This window comes from Oncorhynchus keta, unplaced genomic scaffold (assembly GCF_023373465.1).
Source record: "Oncorhynchus keta strain PuntledgeMale-10-30-2019 unplaced genomic scaffold, Oket_V2 Un_contig_19137_pilon_pilon, whole genome shotgun sequence".
Taxonomy (NCBI): Eukaryota; Metazoa; Chordata; class Actinopteri; order Salmoniformes; family Salmonidae; genus Oncorhynchus; species Oncorhynchus keta.
In genome coordinates, this window is record NW_026281300.1 from 24 (window position 1) to 14,494 (window position 14,471).

General features: G+C 49.0%; 1 protein-coding gene across 1 annotated transcript; it reads left to right on the top strand.

Moving 5' to 3' along the window:
* Positions 1–530: 530 nt before the first annotated feature.
* On the top strand, positions 531–10,214 carry LOC127920356 (cilia and flagella-associated protein 47-like; the record flags this gene model as incomplete). Its single annotated transcript, XM_052504425.1, has 3 exons — positions 531–599; positions 1,578–1,788; positions 10,117–10,214. Coding segments are annotated over exons 1-3 (378 nt in total), but the record flags the coding sequence as incomplete, so codon positions are not given.
* Positions 10,215–14,471: the final 4,257 nt, after the last annotated feature.

Below are 14,471 nucleotides of genomic sequence, written 5' to 3' on the forward strand. Positions count from 1 at the left end.
CTCTACCACGCTCTCTCTTTCTCTCCTGCCACGCTCTCTCTTTCTCCCTCCCCTCTCTCTCTCTCTCTCTCTCTCTCTCCCTCTCTCTCTTTCTCCTCCCTCTTCTCTCTCTCTCTCTCTCTCTCTCTCTCTCTCTCTCCTCTCTCTCTCTCTCTTTCTCCCTCCCCTCTCTCCCTCTCTCTTTCTCCCTCCCTCTCTCCTTCCTCTCTCTCTCTCTTTCTCCCTTCTCTCTCTCTCTCTCTCTCTCTCTCTCTCTCTCTCTCTCTCTCTCTCTCTCTCTCTCTCTTTCTCCCCCTCCCCTCCCTCTCTCTTTCTCCCTCCCCTCTCTCTCTCTCTCTCTTCTCTCCCTCCCCTCTCTCCCTCTCTCTCCTCTCTCTCTTTCCTCCCTCTTCTCCCTTCCCTCCCCTCTCTCCCTCCCCTCTCTCTCTCTCTCTCTCTCTCTCTCTCTCTCTCTGTCTATCTCTCCCCAGGGTGGTATGTAGAGTCCAGACAGTAGACTCCAGCTCCAGTGAGTGGAGGAACTCGTACCTATGAGTCAAGGTAAAGACACACGGACCATCTACGACATGCTGCGTCACCTGGCGGACAGACACTTCCTGGTGTGAGCACCAACCAATCGCTGCCCTGCAGCCTCACTGAGCGCGTGCAGCAGCTTTGCTTCACTGGAACACAGTGCTGCTGGCCTTCCTCAGGTACCCACAGACACTTAATCACTCATACACGGACAACTCCGCCCAGGCCTCCGTGTACACACGTACACACGTACACACGTACACACGTACACACGTACACACTTACACACGTACACACGTACACACGTACACACGTACACATTTACACACGTACATACATACACACGTACACACGCAGGCACACACCCTCACCAGCCTACTCACTGTGTTGTGATTTTCAGGAGGCAGGAGCCTGTCTGTCCCACATCAGACCCGAGTACCTTTAGACTCCCAGGAGTTCAGCCACTGGAGCTCTATACAGGCCCAGTCCCAGTGTGATCAGAGGGGATGGACTACAGCAGCAAGGTCTTTGAATCCCTCAGTAAAAGGGCCTGGATGGATGTTCTACTGCAGACCTACAAGGCAAGAGAGTGTAGTCTTTCTATCTCTCTCTCAATTCAATTCAATTCAATTCAATTCAAGGCTTTATTGGCATGGAAACATGTGTTAACATTGCCAAAGCAAGTGAATGTAGATAATATATAAAAGTGAAATAAACAATAAACATGAACAGTAAACATCACACATACAGAAGTTTCAAAACAATAAAGACAAATGTCATGTTATATTATATATATATATATATATATATACATACAGTGTTGTAACAATGTACAAATGGTTAAAGTACACAAGGGAAAATAAATAAGCATAAATATGGGTTGTATTTCCAATGGTGTTTGTTCTTCACTGGTTGCCCAGTGGCAACAGGTCACAAATCTCTCTCTGTCTCTCTCTCCGTCTCTCTCTATATATCTCTTTCTCTCTCTCTCTCCCTCTGTGTCCTGATCAGCAGTCTGAGAAATGTATCTGTGTCTGTCTGTCTGTCTGTCCCCTCCTCCCCAGGTGCTAGTCCTGCCGCGGGTGACAGAGGGTCCCTTGTCCCTGGGCCTCCAGAGCTGTGACAGTGGCAGCATGGAGCAGCAGGTCCCCAGGATAGACCCAAAGCCCCTGACCTCTAACGTCTACTCCACCTGGGAGAGGAGGCTACTCACCTGGCTCAACCTGCACTACCACAGCATGAGGACTACCGTCTGGAGCCCACTCACCTCTACAGGTAGGAGGGGGGTGTTGAGGAAGAGACAGGGAGGTAGAGACAGAGAGGTAGAGACAGAGAGGTAAAGACAGAGAGGTAGAGACAGAGAGTAGAGACAGAGATGTAGAGACAGAGAAGTAGAGACAGAGAGGTAGAGACAGAGAAGTAGAGACAGAGAGGTAAAGACAGAGAAGTAGAGACAGAGAGGTAGAGACAGAGAGGTAGAGACAGAGAGGTGAAGACAGAGAAGTAGAGACAGAGAGGTAGAGACAGAGAGGTAGAGACAGTAGAGACAGAGAGGTAGAGACAGGGAGGTAGAGACAGAGAGGTAGAGACAGGGAGGTAGAGACAGAGAGAGGTAGAGACAGAGAGGTAGAGACAGAGAAGTAGAGACAGAGAGGTGAAGACAGAGAGGAGAGACAGAGAGGTAGAGACAGAGAAGTAGAGACAGAGAGGGAAGACAGAGAGGTAGAGACAGGGAGAGAGGTAGAGACAGAGAAGTAGAGACAGGGAGGGAGAGACAGAGAGGTAGAGACAGAGAGGTAGAGACAGAGAGGTAGAGACAGAGAAGTAGAGACAGAGAGGTAGAGACAGAGAAGTAGAGACAGAGAAGTAGAGACAGAGAGGTAGAGACAGAGAGGTGAAGACAGAGAGGTAGAGACAGAGAGGTAGAGACAGAGAAGTAGAGACAGAGAGGTAGAGACAGAGAGGTAGAGACAGAGAGAGAGAGAGACTGGGAGGTAGAGACAGAGAGGTAGAGACAGGGAGGTAGAGACAGTGAGGTAGAGACAGAGAGGTAGAGACAGAGAGGTAGAGACAGAGAGGTAAAGACAGAGAGGTAGAGACAGAGAAGTAGAGACAGAGAGGTAAAGACAGAGAGGTAGAGACAGAGAAGTAGAGACAGAGAGGTAGAGACAGAGAAGCAGAGACAGGGAGGTAGAGACAGAGAGGTAGAGACAGAGAGGTAGAGACAGAGAGGGAGAGACAGAGAGGTAGAGACAGGGAGGTAGAGACAGAGAGGTAGAGACAGAGAGGTAGAGACAGAGAGGTAGAGACAGAGAGGTAGAGACAGAGAGGGAGAGACAGAGAGGGAGATACAGTGAAGTAGAGACAGAGAGGTAGAGACAGAGAGGTAGTGACAGAGAGTTAGAGACAGAGAGGTAGAGACAGGGAGAGAGAGACAGAGAGGTAGAGACAGGGAGGTAAAGACAGAGAGGTAGAGACAGAGAGGTAGAGAGAGTGAGGTAGAGAGAGTGATGTGGAGAGAGTGAGGTAGAGACAGAGAGGTAGAGACAGAGAGGTAGAGACAGGGAGGTAGAGACAGGCAGGTAGAGACAGAGAGGTAGAGACAGAGAGGTAGAGACAGAGAGGTAGAGACAGAGAGGTAGAGACAGAGAAGTAGAGACAGAGAGGTAGAGACAGAGAGGTAGAGACAGAGAGAGAGAGAGACTGGGAGGTAGAGACAGAGAGGTAGAGACAGGGAGGTGAGAGACAGTGAGGTAGAGACAGAGAGAGGTAGAGACAGAGAGGTAGAGACAGGGAGGTAGAGACAGGAGGTAGAGACAGAGAGGTAGAGACAGAGAGGTAGAGACAGAGAGAGACAGAGAGAGAAGACAGAGAGGTAGAGACAGAGAGGTAGAGACAGGGAGGTAAAGACAGAGAGGTAAAGACAGAGAGAGTAGAGACAGAAAGGTAGAAGACAGAAAGGTAGAGACAGAGGTAGAGACAGAGAGTAGAGACAGAGGGAGTAGAGACAGGGAGGTATAGAGAGTGAGTTTGAAGAGTGAGGTAGAGACAGAGATAGAGACAATAGCACACAAGATTAGAGACAGCATGCAGACAGTAGGTAGAGAGAGTGAGGTAGAAAGGATAGGTAGAAAGAGAGGTAAGAAAAGAGGTAGAGAAAAGAGAGGTGGGAGACAGAGGTAGAGACAGAGAGAGAGCATCAGGGAGGTAAAGACAGAGAGGTAAAGACAGAGGAGGTAGAGACAGGGGAGGTAGAGACAGGGAGGTGAGAGACAGAGAGGTAGAGACAGAGGTAGAGACAGAGAGGTAGAGACAGGGAGGTAGAGGCAGGCAGGTAGAGACAGAGAGGTAGAGACAGAGGTAGAGACAGAGAGGTAGAGACAGGGAGGTAGAGACAGGGAGGTAGAGACAGGGAGGTAGAGAGAGTGAGGTAGAGACAGAGAAGTAGAGATAGAGAAGTAGAGACAGAGGTAGAGAGAGTGAGGTAGAGAGAGTGAGGTAGAGAGAGTGAGGTAGAGAGAGTGAGGTAGAGAGAGTGAGGTAGAGAGAGTGAGGTAGAGAAAGAGAGGTAGAGACAGAGAGGTAGAGACAGAGAGAGAGAGACAGGGAGGTAGAGACAGAGAGAGAGAGACAGGCAGGTAGAGACAGAGAGGTAGAGACAGAGAGGTAAAGACAGAGAGGTAGAGACAGAGAGGGAGAGACAGAGAGGGAGAGACAGAGAGGTAGAGACAGGGAGGTAGAGACAGGGAGGTAGAGAAAGAGAGGTAGAGACAGAGAGAGAGACAGGGAGGTAGAGACAGGGAGGTAGAGACAGAGAGATAGAGACAGAGAAGTAGAGACAGAGAGATAGAGACAGAGAGGTAGAGACAGAGAGGTAGAGACAGAGAGGTAGAGACAGAGAGGTAGAGACAGAGATAGAGACAGAGATAGAGACAGAGGAAGTAGAGACAGAAGATAGAGACAGAGGTAGAGACAGAGAGGTAGAGACAGAGAGAGACAGGGGGTAGAGACAGGGGAGGTAGAGACAGAGATAGAGACAGAGAGGTAGAACAAGGAGGTAGAGACAGAGAGGTAGAGACAGGGAGGTAGGACAGAGAGGTAGAGACAGAGATAGAGACAGAGAGGTGAAGACAGAGAGGAGAGACAGAGGTAGAGACAGAGGTAGAGACAGGGAGGTAGAGACAGAGGAGGTAGAGACAGGGAGGTAGAGACAGAGGGGTAGAGACAGGAGGTAGAGACAGGAGGTAGAGACAGAGAGGTAGAGACAGAAGTAGAGACAGAGAGGTGAAGACAGAGAGGGAGAGACAGAGGGGTAAAGACAGAGAAGTAGAGACAGGGAGGAGAGACAGAGAGGTAGAGACAGAAGTAGAGACAGGGGAGGGAGAGACAGAGGTAGAGACACAGAGGGAGAGACAGAAGGTAGAGACAGAGAAGTAGAGACAGGGGAGGGGGAAGAGACAGAGGTAGAGACAGGAGAGGTAGAGACAGGGAGGGAGACAGACAGAAAAGTAGAGACAGAGGAGGTGAAGACAGAGAGGTAGAGTACAGAGAGGTAGAGACAGAGAAGTAGAGACAGGGAGGAGTAGAGACAGAGAGGTAGAGACAGAGAAGTAGAGACAGAGAAGGTAGAGACAGAGAGGTGAAGACAGAGGTAGAGACAGAGGTAGAGACAGTAGAGACAGAGAGGTAGAGACAGAGGAAGGTAGAGACAGAGAGAGAGAGAGACTGGGAGGGTGAGAGACAGAGGAGGTAGAGACAGGGAGGGGTAGAGACAGTGAGGTAGAGACAGAGGAGGTAGAGACGAAGAGAGGTAGAGACAGAGAGAGGTAAAAAGACAGAGAGGTAGAGACAGAGAAGTAGAGACAGAGGTAAAGACAGAGAGGTAGAGACAGAGAAGTAGAGACAGAGAAGGTAGAGACAGAGAAGTAGAGACAGGGAGGGTAAGAGACAGAGAGGTAAGACAGAGGTAGAGACACAGGGAGAGACAGAGAGGTGAGACAGGGAGGTAGAGACAGAGGTAGAGACAGAGGAGGGAGACAGAGAGGTAGAGACAGAGAGGTAGAGACAGAGGAGAGACAGAGAGGGAAATACAGTGAAGTAGAGACAGAGAGGTAGAGACAGTAGTGTAGGGATTAGAGACAGAGAGGGTGAGGGAACCAAAGGAGAGAGAGACAGAGAGGTAGAAACAGGTAAGACAGAGGTAGAGACAGAGGTAGAGTGAGGTAGAAGTGATGTGGAAAGTGAGGTAGAGACAGAGAGGTAGAGACAGAGAGGTAAAGACAGGGAGGTAGAGACAGGCAGGTAGAGACAGTGAGACAGAGTGAGACAGAGAGGTAGGACAGAGAGGTAGAGACAGAGAAGTAGAGACAGAGAGGTAGAGACAGAAAGGTGAGACAGAGAGAAGATAGACTGGGAGGAGTAGAGACAGAGAGGTAGAGACAGGAGGTAGAGACAGTGGGAGTAGAGACAGAGAGGTAGAGACAGAGGGTAGAGACAGGGAGGTAGAGACAGGGAGGTAGAGACAGAGAGGTAGAGACAGAGAGGTAAGAGACAGAGAAGTAGAGACAGAGGTAGAGACAGAGAGGTAGAGACAGAGAGAGAGATAGACTGGGAGGTAGAGACAGAAGGTAGAGACAGGGAGGGTAGAGACAGTGAGGTAGAGACAGAGGTAAAGACAGAGGGTAGAGACAGGAGGTAGAGACAGGGAGGTAGAGACAGAAGGAGGTAGAGAGGTAGGGAGGTAGAGACAGAGAAGTAGAGATAGAAGTAGAGACAGAGGTAGAGAGTGAGGTAGAGAGAGTGAGGGAGTAGAGAGTGAGGTAAAAGGTAAGGTAAAAGAGTAAGGTAAAAAAGTAGAGTAAAAAGGTAGAGAAAGAGGTAGAGACAAGTGGGAGACAGAGAGAGACAGGAGGTAAAGACAGAGAGAGACAGGCAGGTAGAGACCGAGAGGTAGAGACAGAGAGGTAAAGACAGACAGGTAGAGACAGAGAGGTAGAGACAGAGAGGGAGAGACAGAGAGGTAGAGACAGGGAGGTAGAGACAGGGAGGAGTAGAAAGAGAGGTAGTAGAGACAGACAGAGAAGAGAGACAGGAGAGGTAGAGACAGGGAGGTAGAGACAGAGAGATAGAGACAGAGAGGCAGAGACAGAGATAGAGACAGAGGTAGAGACAGAGAGGTAGAGACAGAGAGGTAGAGACAGAGAGGTAGAGACAGAGAGATAGAGACAGAGAGAGATAGAGACAGAAGTAGAGACAGAGAGATAGAGACAGAGGTAGAGACAGAGAGGTAGAGACAGAGAGACAGACAGGAGTAGAGACAGAGGGAGGTAGAGACAGAGAAGATAGAGACAGAGGTAGAGACAGGGAGGTAGAGACAGAGAGGTAGAGACAGGGGAGGTAGAGACACAGAGGTAGAGACAGAGAGATAGAGACAGAGAGGTGAAGACAGAGGGAGAGACAGAGAGGTAGAGACAGAGAGGTAGAGACAGGGAGGTAGAGACAGAGAGGTAAAGAGACAGGAGAGGTAGAGACAGAGAGGTAGAGACAGGGAGGTAGAGACAGAGAGGCAGAGACAGAGGTAGAGACAGAGAATAGAGACAGAGAGTGAAGACAGAGAGGAGAGACAGAGAGGTAGAGACAGAGAGAATAGAGACAGGGAGGGAGAGACAGAGAGGTAGAGACAGAGAAAGTAGAGACAGGAGGGGAGAGACAGAGAGGTAGAGACAGAGAGGGAGAGACAGAGAGGTAGAGACAGAAAGTAGAGACAGGGAGGAGAGACAGAGGTAGAGACAGAGAGGTAGAGACAGGGAGGGAGAGACAGAAAAGTTAGAACAGAAGGTGAAGACAGAGAGGTAGAGACAGAGAGAGGTAGAGACAGAGAAGTAGAGACAGGGAGGTAGAGACAGAGAGGTAGAGACAGAGAAGTAGAGACAGAGGTAGAGACAGAGAGGTGAAGACAGAGGTAGAGACAGAGGTAGAGACAGAGAAGTAGAGACAGAGAGGGTAGAGACAGAGAGGTAGAGACAGAGAGAGAGACTGGGAGGTAGAGACAGAGAGGTAGAGACAGGGAGGTAGAGACAGTGAGGTAGAGACAGAGAGGTAGAGACAGAGAGGTAGAGACAGAGAGGTAAAGACAGAGGTAGAGACAGAGAAGTAGAGACAGAGAGAGGTAAAGACAGAGAGGTAGAGACAGAGAAGTAGAGACAGAGAGGTAGAGACAGAGAAGTAGAGACAGGGAGGTAGAGACAGAGGTAGAGACAGAGGAGTGGAGACAGAGAGGGAGAGACAGAGAGAAGGTAGAGACAGGGAGGAGTAGAGACAAGGTAGAACAGAGGTAGAGACAGAGAGTAGAGACAGAGAGGTAGAGACAGAGAGGGAGAGACAGAGGGAGATACAGTGAAGTAGAGACAGAGAGGTAGAGACAGAGACGTAGTGACAGAGAGTTAGAGACAGAGAGAGGTAGAGACAGGGAGAGAGAGACAGAGAGAAGGTAGAAACAGGGAGGTAAAGACAGAGGTAGAGACACAGAGGTAGAGAGTGAGGTAGAAAGTGATGTGGAGAGTGAGGTAGAGACAGAGGTAGAGACAGAGAGGTAGAGACAGGGAGGTAGAAGACAGGCAGGTAGAGACAGAGAGGTAGAAGACAGAGAGGTAGAGACAGAGGTAGAGACAGAGAGGTAGAGACAGAAGTAGAGACAGAGAGGTAGAGACAGAGAGGTAGAGACAGAGAGATAGACTGGGAGGTAGAGACAGAGAGGTAGAGACAGGAGGTAGAGACAGTGAGGTAGAGACAGAGAGAGGTAGAGACAGAGAGGTAGAGACAGGGAGGCTAGAGACAGGAGGTAGAGACAGAGAGGTAGAGACAGAGAGGTAGAGACAGAGAGGTAGAGACAGAGAGGTAGAGACAGAGAGAGAGACAGAGAGGTAGAGACAGAGAGGTAGAGACAGGGAGGTATAGAGAGTGAGGTTGAGAGAGTGAGGTAGAGACAGAGAAGTAGAGACAGAGAAGTAGAGACAGAGGTAGAGACAGAGGTAGAGAGAGTGAGGTAGAGAGAGTGAGGTAGAGAGAGTGAGGTAGAGAAAGAGAGGTAGAGAAAGAGAGGTAGAGAAAGAGAGGTAGAGACAGAGAGGTAGAGACAGAGAGAGAGACAGGGAGGTAAAGACAGAGAGGTAAAGACAGAGAGGTAGAGACAAAGAGGTAGAGACAGGGAGGTAGAGACAGAGAGGTAGAGACAGAGAGGTAGAGACAGAGAGGTAGAGACAGGGAGGTAGAGGCAGGCAGGTAGAGACAGAGAGGTAGAGACAGAGAGGTAGAGACAGGGAGGTAGAGACAGGGAGGTAGAGACAGGGAGGTAGAGACAGGAGGTAGTAGAGGTGAGTAGAGACAGAAGTACAAGATAGAAGTAGAGACAGAGGTAGAAAGTGAGGTAGAAAGTGAGGTAGAAGTGAGTAGAAAGTGAGGTGAGAAGTGAGGTGAGAGTGAGGTGAGAGAGTGAGGTAGAGAAAGAGGTAGAGACAGAGGTAGAGACAGAGAGAGAGAGAGACAGGGAGGTAGCGAGACAGAGAGATGAGCAGTTACCCAGGAGAGACAGAGAGGTAGAGACAGAGAGGTAGAGACAGAGAGGGAGAGACAGAGAGGGAGAGACAGAGAGGTAGAGACAGGGAGGTAGAGACAGGGAGGTAGAGAAAGAGAGGTAGAGACAGAGAGAGAGACAGGGAGGTAGAGACAGGGAGGTAGAGACAGAGAGATAGAGACAGAGAAGTAGAGACAGAGAGGTAGAGACAGAGAGGTAGAGACAGAGAGGTAGAGACAGAGAGGTAGAGACAGAGAGATAGAGACAGAGAGATAGAGACAGAGAAGTAGAGACAGAGAGATAGAGACAGAGAGGTAGAGACAGAGAGGTAGAGACAGAGAGAGAGACAGGGAGGTAGAGACAGGGAGGTAGAGACAGGAGAGATAGAGACAGAGAAGTAGAGACAGAGATAGAGACAGAGAGGTAGAGACAGAGAGGTAGAGACAGAGGTAGAGACAGGGGTAGAGACAGAGAGGGAAAGACAGAGGGAGAGACAGAGAGGTAGTAGAGACAGGGAGGTAGAGAAAGAGGTAGAGACAGAGAAGACAGGGAGGTAGAGACAGGGAGGTAGAGACAGAGAGATAGAGACAGAGAAGTAGAGACAGAGAGATAGAGACAGAGAGGTAGAGACAGAGAGGTAGAGACAGAGAGGTAGAGACAGAGAGGTAGAGACAGAGAGATAGAGACAGAGAGATAGAGACAGAGAAGTAGAGACAGAGAGATAGAGACAGAGAGGTAGAGACAGAGAGGTAGAGACAGAGAGAGAGACAGGGAGGTAGAGACAGGGAGGTAGAGACAGAGAGATAGAGACAGAGAAGTAGACAGAGAGATAGAGACAGAGAAGTAGACAGAGAGATAGAGACAGAGAAGTAGACAGAGAGGTAGAGACAGAGAGGTAGAGACAGAGAGGGAGAGAGACTGGGAGGTAGAGACAGAGAGATAGAGACAGAGATTAACAGAGGTAGAGACAAAGACAGATCCAAAGAGACATCCACAACTCGTTTGTTACCTATATTCTGCTCTTTAACCAGGAGACGTCCCACCAGCCCGCTGGGTGGTGAACTTTGACCTGGACCTGGCAGACGGCCTGGTTCTGGCTGCTGTGCTGGCTGCCTACTGTCCCTTTCTGGTACGGGCCTGTGTTAAAAATGTTACTTGTCACATGCTCCGAATACAACAATAACCAACGAAGCTTTAAGAAGATTTAAGAAAAAATTAAGAAATAAGTGTAAAGTAAAAAAATAGAAAATAGAAAATAAAAGTTACACAAACTTAAACAGCGACAGTAAAATAACAAGCGAGGCTGTTTACAGGGAGTACTGGTACAGAGTCAATGTGGAGGCTATATACAGAGGGTACCAGTACAGAGTCAATGTGGAGGCTATATACAGAGGGTACCTGTACAGAGTCAATGTGGAGGCTATTTACAGAGGGTACCGGTACAGAGTCATTGTGGAGGCTATATACAGGGGTACCGGTACAGAGACAATGTGGAGGCTATTTACAGAGGGTACCGGTACAGAGTCAATGTGGAGGCTATTTACAGAGGGCACCGGTACAGAGTCAATGTGGAGGCTATTTACAGGGGTACCGGTACAGAGTCAATGTGGAGGCTATTTACAGGGGGTACTGGTACAGAGTCAATGTGGAGGCTATTTTACAGAGGGTACCAGTACAGAGTCATTGTGGAGGCTATTTACAGGGGTACCGGTACAGAGTCAATGTGGAGGCTATTTACAGGGGTACTGGTACAGAGTCAATGTGGAGGCTATATACAGAGGGTACCGGTACAGAGTCAATGTGGAGGCTATTTACAGGGGTACCGGTACAGAGTCAATGTGGAGGCTATTTACAGAGGGTACCAGTACAGAGTCATTGTGGAGGCTATTTACAGAGGGTACCGGTACAGAGTCAATGTGGAGGCTATTTACAGAGGGTACCGGTACAGAGTCATTGTGGAGGCTATATACAGGGGTACTGGTACAGAGTCAATGTGGAGGCTATATACAGAGGGTACCTGTACAGAGTCATTGTGGAGGCTATATACAGGGGGTACTGGTACAGAGTCATTGTGGAGGCTATTTACAGAGGGTACTGGTACAGAGTCATTGTGGAGGCTATATACAGGGGGTATCGGTACAGAGTCAATGTGGAGGCTATTTACAGAGGGTACCAGTACAGAGTCATTGTGGAGGCTATATACAGGGGGTACCGGTACAGAGACAATGTGGAGGCTATTTACAGAGGGTACCGGTACAGAGTCAATGTGGAGGCTATTTACAGAGGGTACCGGTACAGAGTCAATGTGGAGGCTATTTACAGGGGTACCGGTACAGAGTCAATGTGGAGGCTATTTACAGGGGTACTGGTACAGAGTCAATGTGGAGGCTATTTACAGAGGGGTACCAGTACAGAGTCATTGTGGAGGCTATTTACAGGGGACCGGTACAGAGTCAATGTGGAGGCTATTTACAGGGGTACTGGTACAGAGTCAATGTGGAGGCTATATACAGATGGTACCGGTACAGAGTCAATGTGGAGGCTATTTACAGGGGTACCTGGTACAGAGTCAATGTGGAGGCTATTTACAGAGGGTACCAGTACAGAGTCATTGTGGAGGCTATTTACAGAGGGTGCCGGTACAAGTCAATGTGGAGGCTATTTACAGAGGGTACGGTACAGAAGTCATTGTGGAGGCTATATACAGAGGGGTACTGGTACAGAGTCAATGTGGAGGCTATATACAGGGTACCTGTACAGAGTCATTGTGGAGGCTATATACAGGGGGTACTGGTACAGAGTCAATGTGGAGGCTATTTACAGTGGCACCTGTACAGAGTCATTGTGGAGGCTATATACAGGGTACTGGTACAGAGTCATTGTGGAGGCTATTTACAGAGGGTACTGGTACAGAGTCATTGTGGAGGCTATATACAGGGGTACTGGTACAGAGTCAATGTGGAGGCTATACAGAGGGCACGGTACAGAGTTAATGTGGAGGCTATATACAGGGGTACCGGTACAGAGTCATTGTGGAGGCTATATACAGGAGGGTACCGGTACAGAGTCATTGTGGAGGCTATATACAGGAGTACTGGTACAGAGTCATTGTGGAGAGCTATATACAGGAGTACTGGTACAGAGTCAATGTGGAGGCTATTTACAGAGGGTACCAGTACAGAGTCAATGTGGAGGCTATTTACAGAGGGTACCGGTACAGAGTCAATGTGGAGGCTATTTACAGAGGGTACCAGTACAGAGTCATTGTGGAGGCTATATACAGAGGGTACCGGTACAGAGTCAATGGAGGCTATTTACAGAGGTACCAGTACAGAGTCATTGTGGAGGCTATATACAGGGGGTACCGGGTACAGAGTCAATGTGGAGGCTATTTACAGAGGGTACTGGTACAGAGTCATTGTGGAGGCTATATACAGGGGTACCGGTACAGAGTCATTGTGGAGGCTATTTACAGAGGGTACCGGTACAGAGTCAATGTGGAGCTATATACAGGGGTACTGGTACAGAGTCAATGTGGAGGCTATATACAGGGGGTACTGGTACAGAGTCAATGTGGAGGCTATATACAGGGGGTACTGGTACAGAGTCAATGTGGAGGCTATATACAGGAAGTGCTGGTACAGAGTCAATGTGGAGGCTATTTACAGAGGGAATACAGTACAGAGTCAATGTGGAGGCTATATACAGGGGTACCGGCACAGAGTCAATGTGGAGGCTATTTACAGAGGGTACCAGTACAGAGTCATTAATGGAGGCTATTTACAAAGGGTACCGGTACAGAGTCAATGTGGAGGCTATTTACAGAGGGTACCGGTACAGAGTCATTGTGGAGGCTATATACAGGGGTACTGGTACAGAGTCAATGTGGAGGCTATATACAGAGGTACCTGTACAGAGTCGTTGTGGAGGCTATACAGGGGGTACCGGTACAGAGTCATTGTGGAGGCTATATACAGAGGGTACTGGTACAGAGTCATTATGGAGGCTATATACAGGGGTACTGGTACAGAGTCATTGTGGAGGCTATATACAGGGGTACCGGTAGAGAGTCAATGTGGAGGCTATTTACAGAGGGTACCGGTACAGAGTCAATGTGGAGGCTATATACAGGGGGTACTGGTACAGAGTCATTGCCAGAGGCTATTACAGAGGGTACAAGTCAATGTGGAGGCTATATACAGGGAGCACCAGTACAGAGTCAATGTGGAGGCTATTTACAGGGGTACTGGTACAGAGTCAATGTGGAGGCTATATACAGGGGTACTGGTACAGAGTCAATGTGGAGGCTATATGGGGTACTGGTACAGAAGTCAATGTGGAGGCTATATACAGGGGGTACTGGTACAGAGTCAATGTGGAGGCTATATACAAGGGGTACCGGTACAGAGTCAATGTGGAGGCTATTTACAGAGGGTACCGGTACAGAGTCAATGTGGAGGCTATATACAGGGTACTGGTACAGAGTCAATAGGAGGCTATATACAGGGTGTACCTGTACAGAGTCAATGTGGAGGCTATTTACAGGGTACCGGGTACAGAGTCAATGTGGAGGCTATATACAGGGGTACCGGGTACAGAGTCAATGTGGAGGCTATTTACAGAGGGCACCGGTACAGAGTCAATGTGGAGGCTATATACAGAGGTACCTGTAACAGAGTCGTTGTGGAGGCTATATACAGGGGGTACTGGTACAGAGTCAATGTGGAGGCTATTTACAGAAACCGGTAGAGAGTCAATGTGGAGGCTATTTACAGAGGGTACAACAGAGTCAATGTGGAGGCTATATACAGGGGGTACTGGTACAGAGTCATTGTGGAGGCTATATACAGGTACTGGTACAGAGTCAATGTGGAGGCTATATAAAGGGGTACTGGTACAGAGTCAATGTGGAGAGCTATATACAGGGGTACTGGTACAAGTCAATGTGGAGGCTATATACAAAGTAAATTGCAGTACAGAGTCAATGTGGAGGCTGTTACAGAGGGTACCGGTACAGAGTCAATGTGGAGGCTATATACAGGGGGTACTGGTACAGAGTCAATGTGGAGGCTATATACAGGGGGTACCTGTACAGAGTCAATGTGGAGGCTATTTACAGTGGGCAATCGTACAGAGTCAATGTGGAGGCTATGCAGGGGGTGCCGGGTACAGAGTCAATGTGGAGGCTATTTACAGAGGTACCGGTACAGAGTCAATGTGGAGGCTAATTACAGAGTGCGGTGCAGGTCAATGTGGAGCTATTTACAGAGGGTACTGGTACAGAGTCAATGTGGAGGCTATATACAGGGGGTACCAGTACAGAGTCAATGTGGAGGCTATATACAGGGGGTACCGGTACAGAGTCAATGTGGAGGCTATATACAGG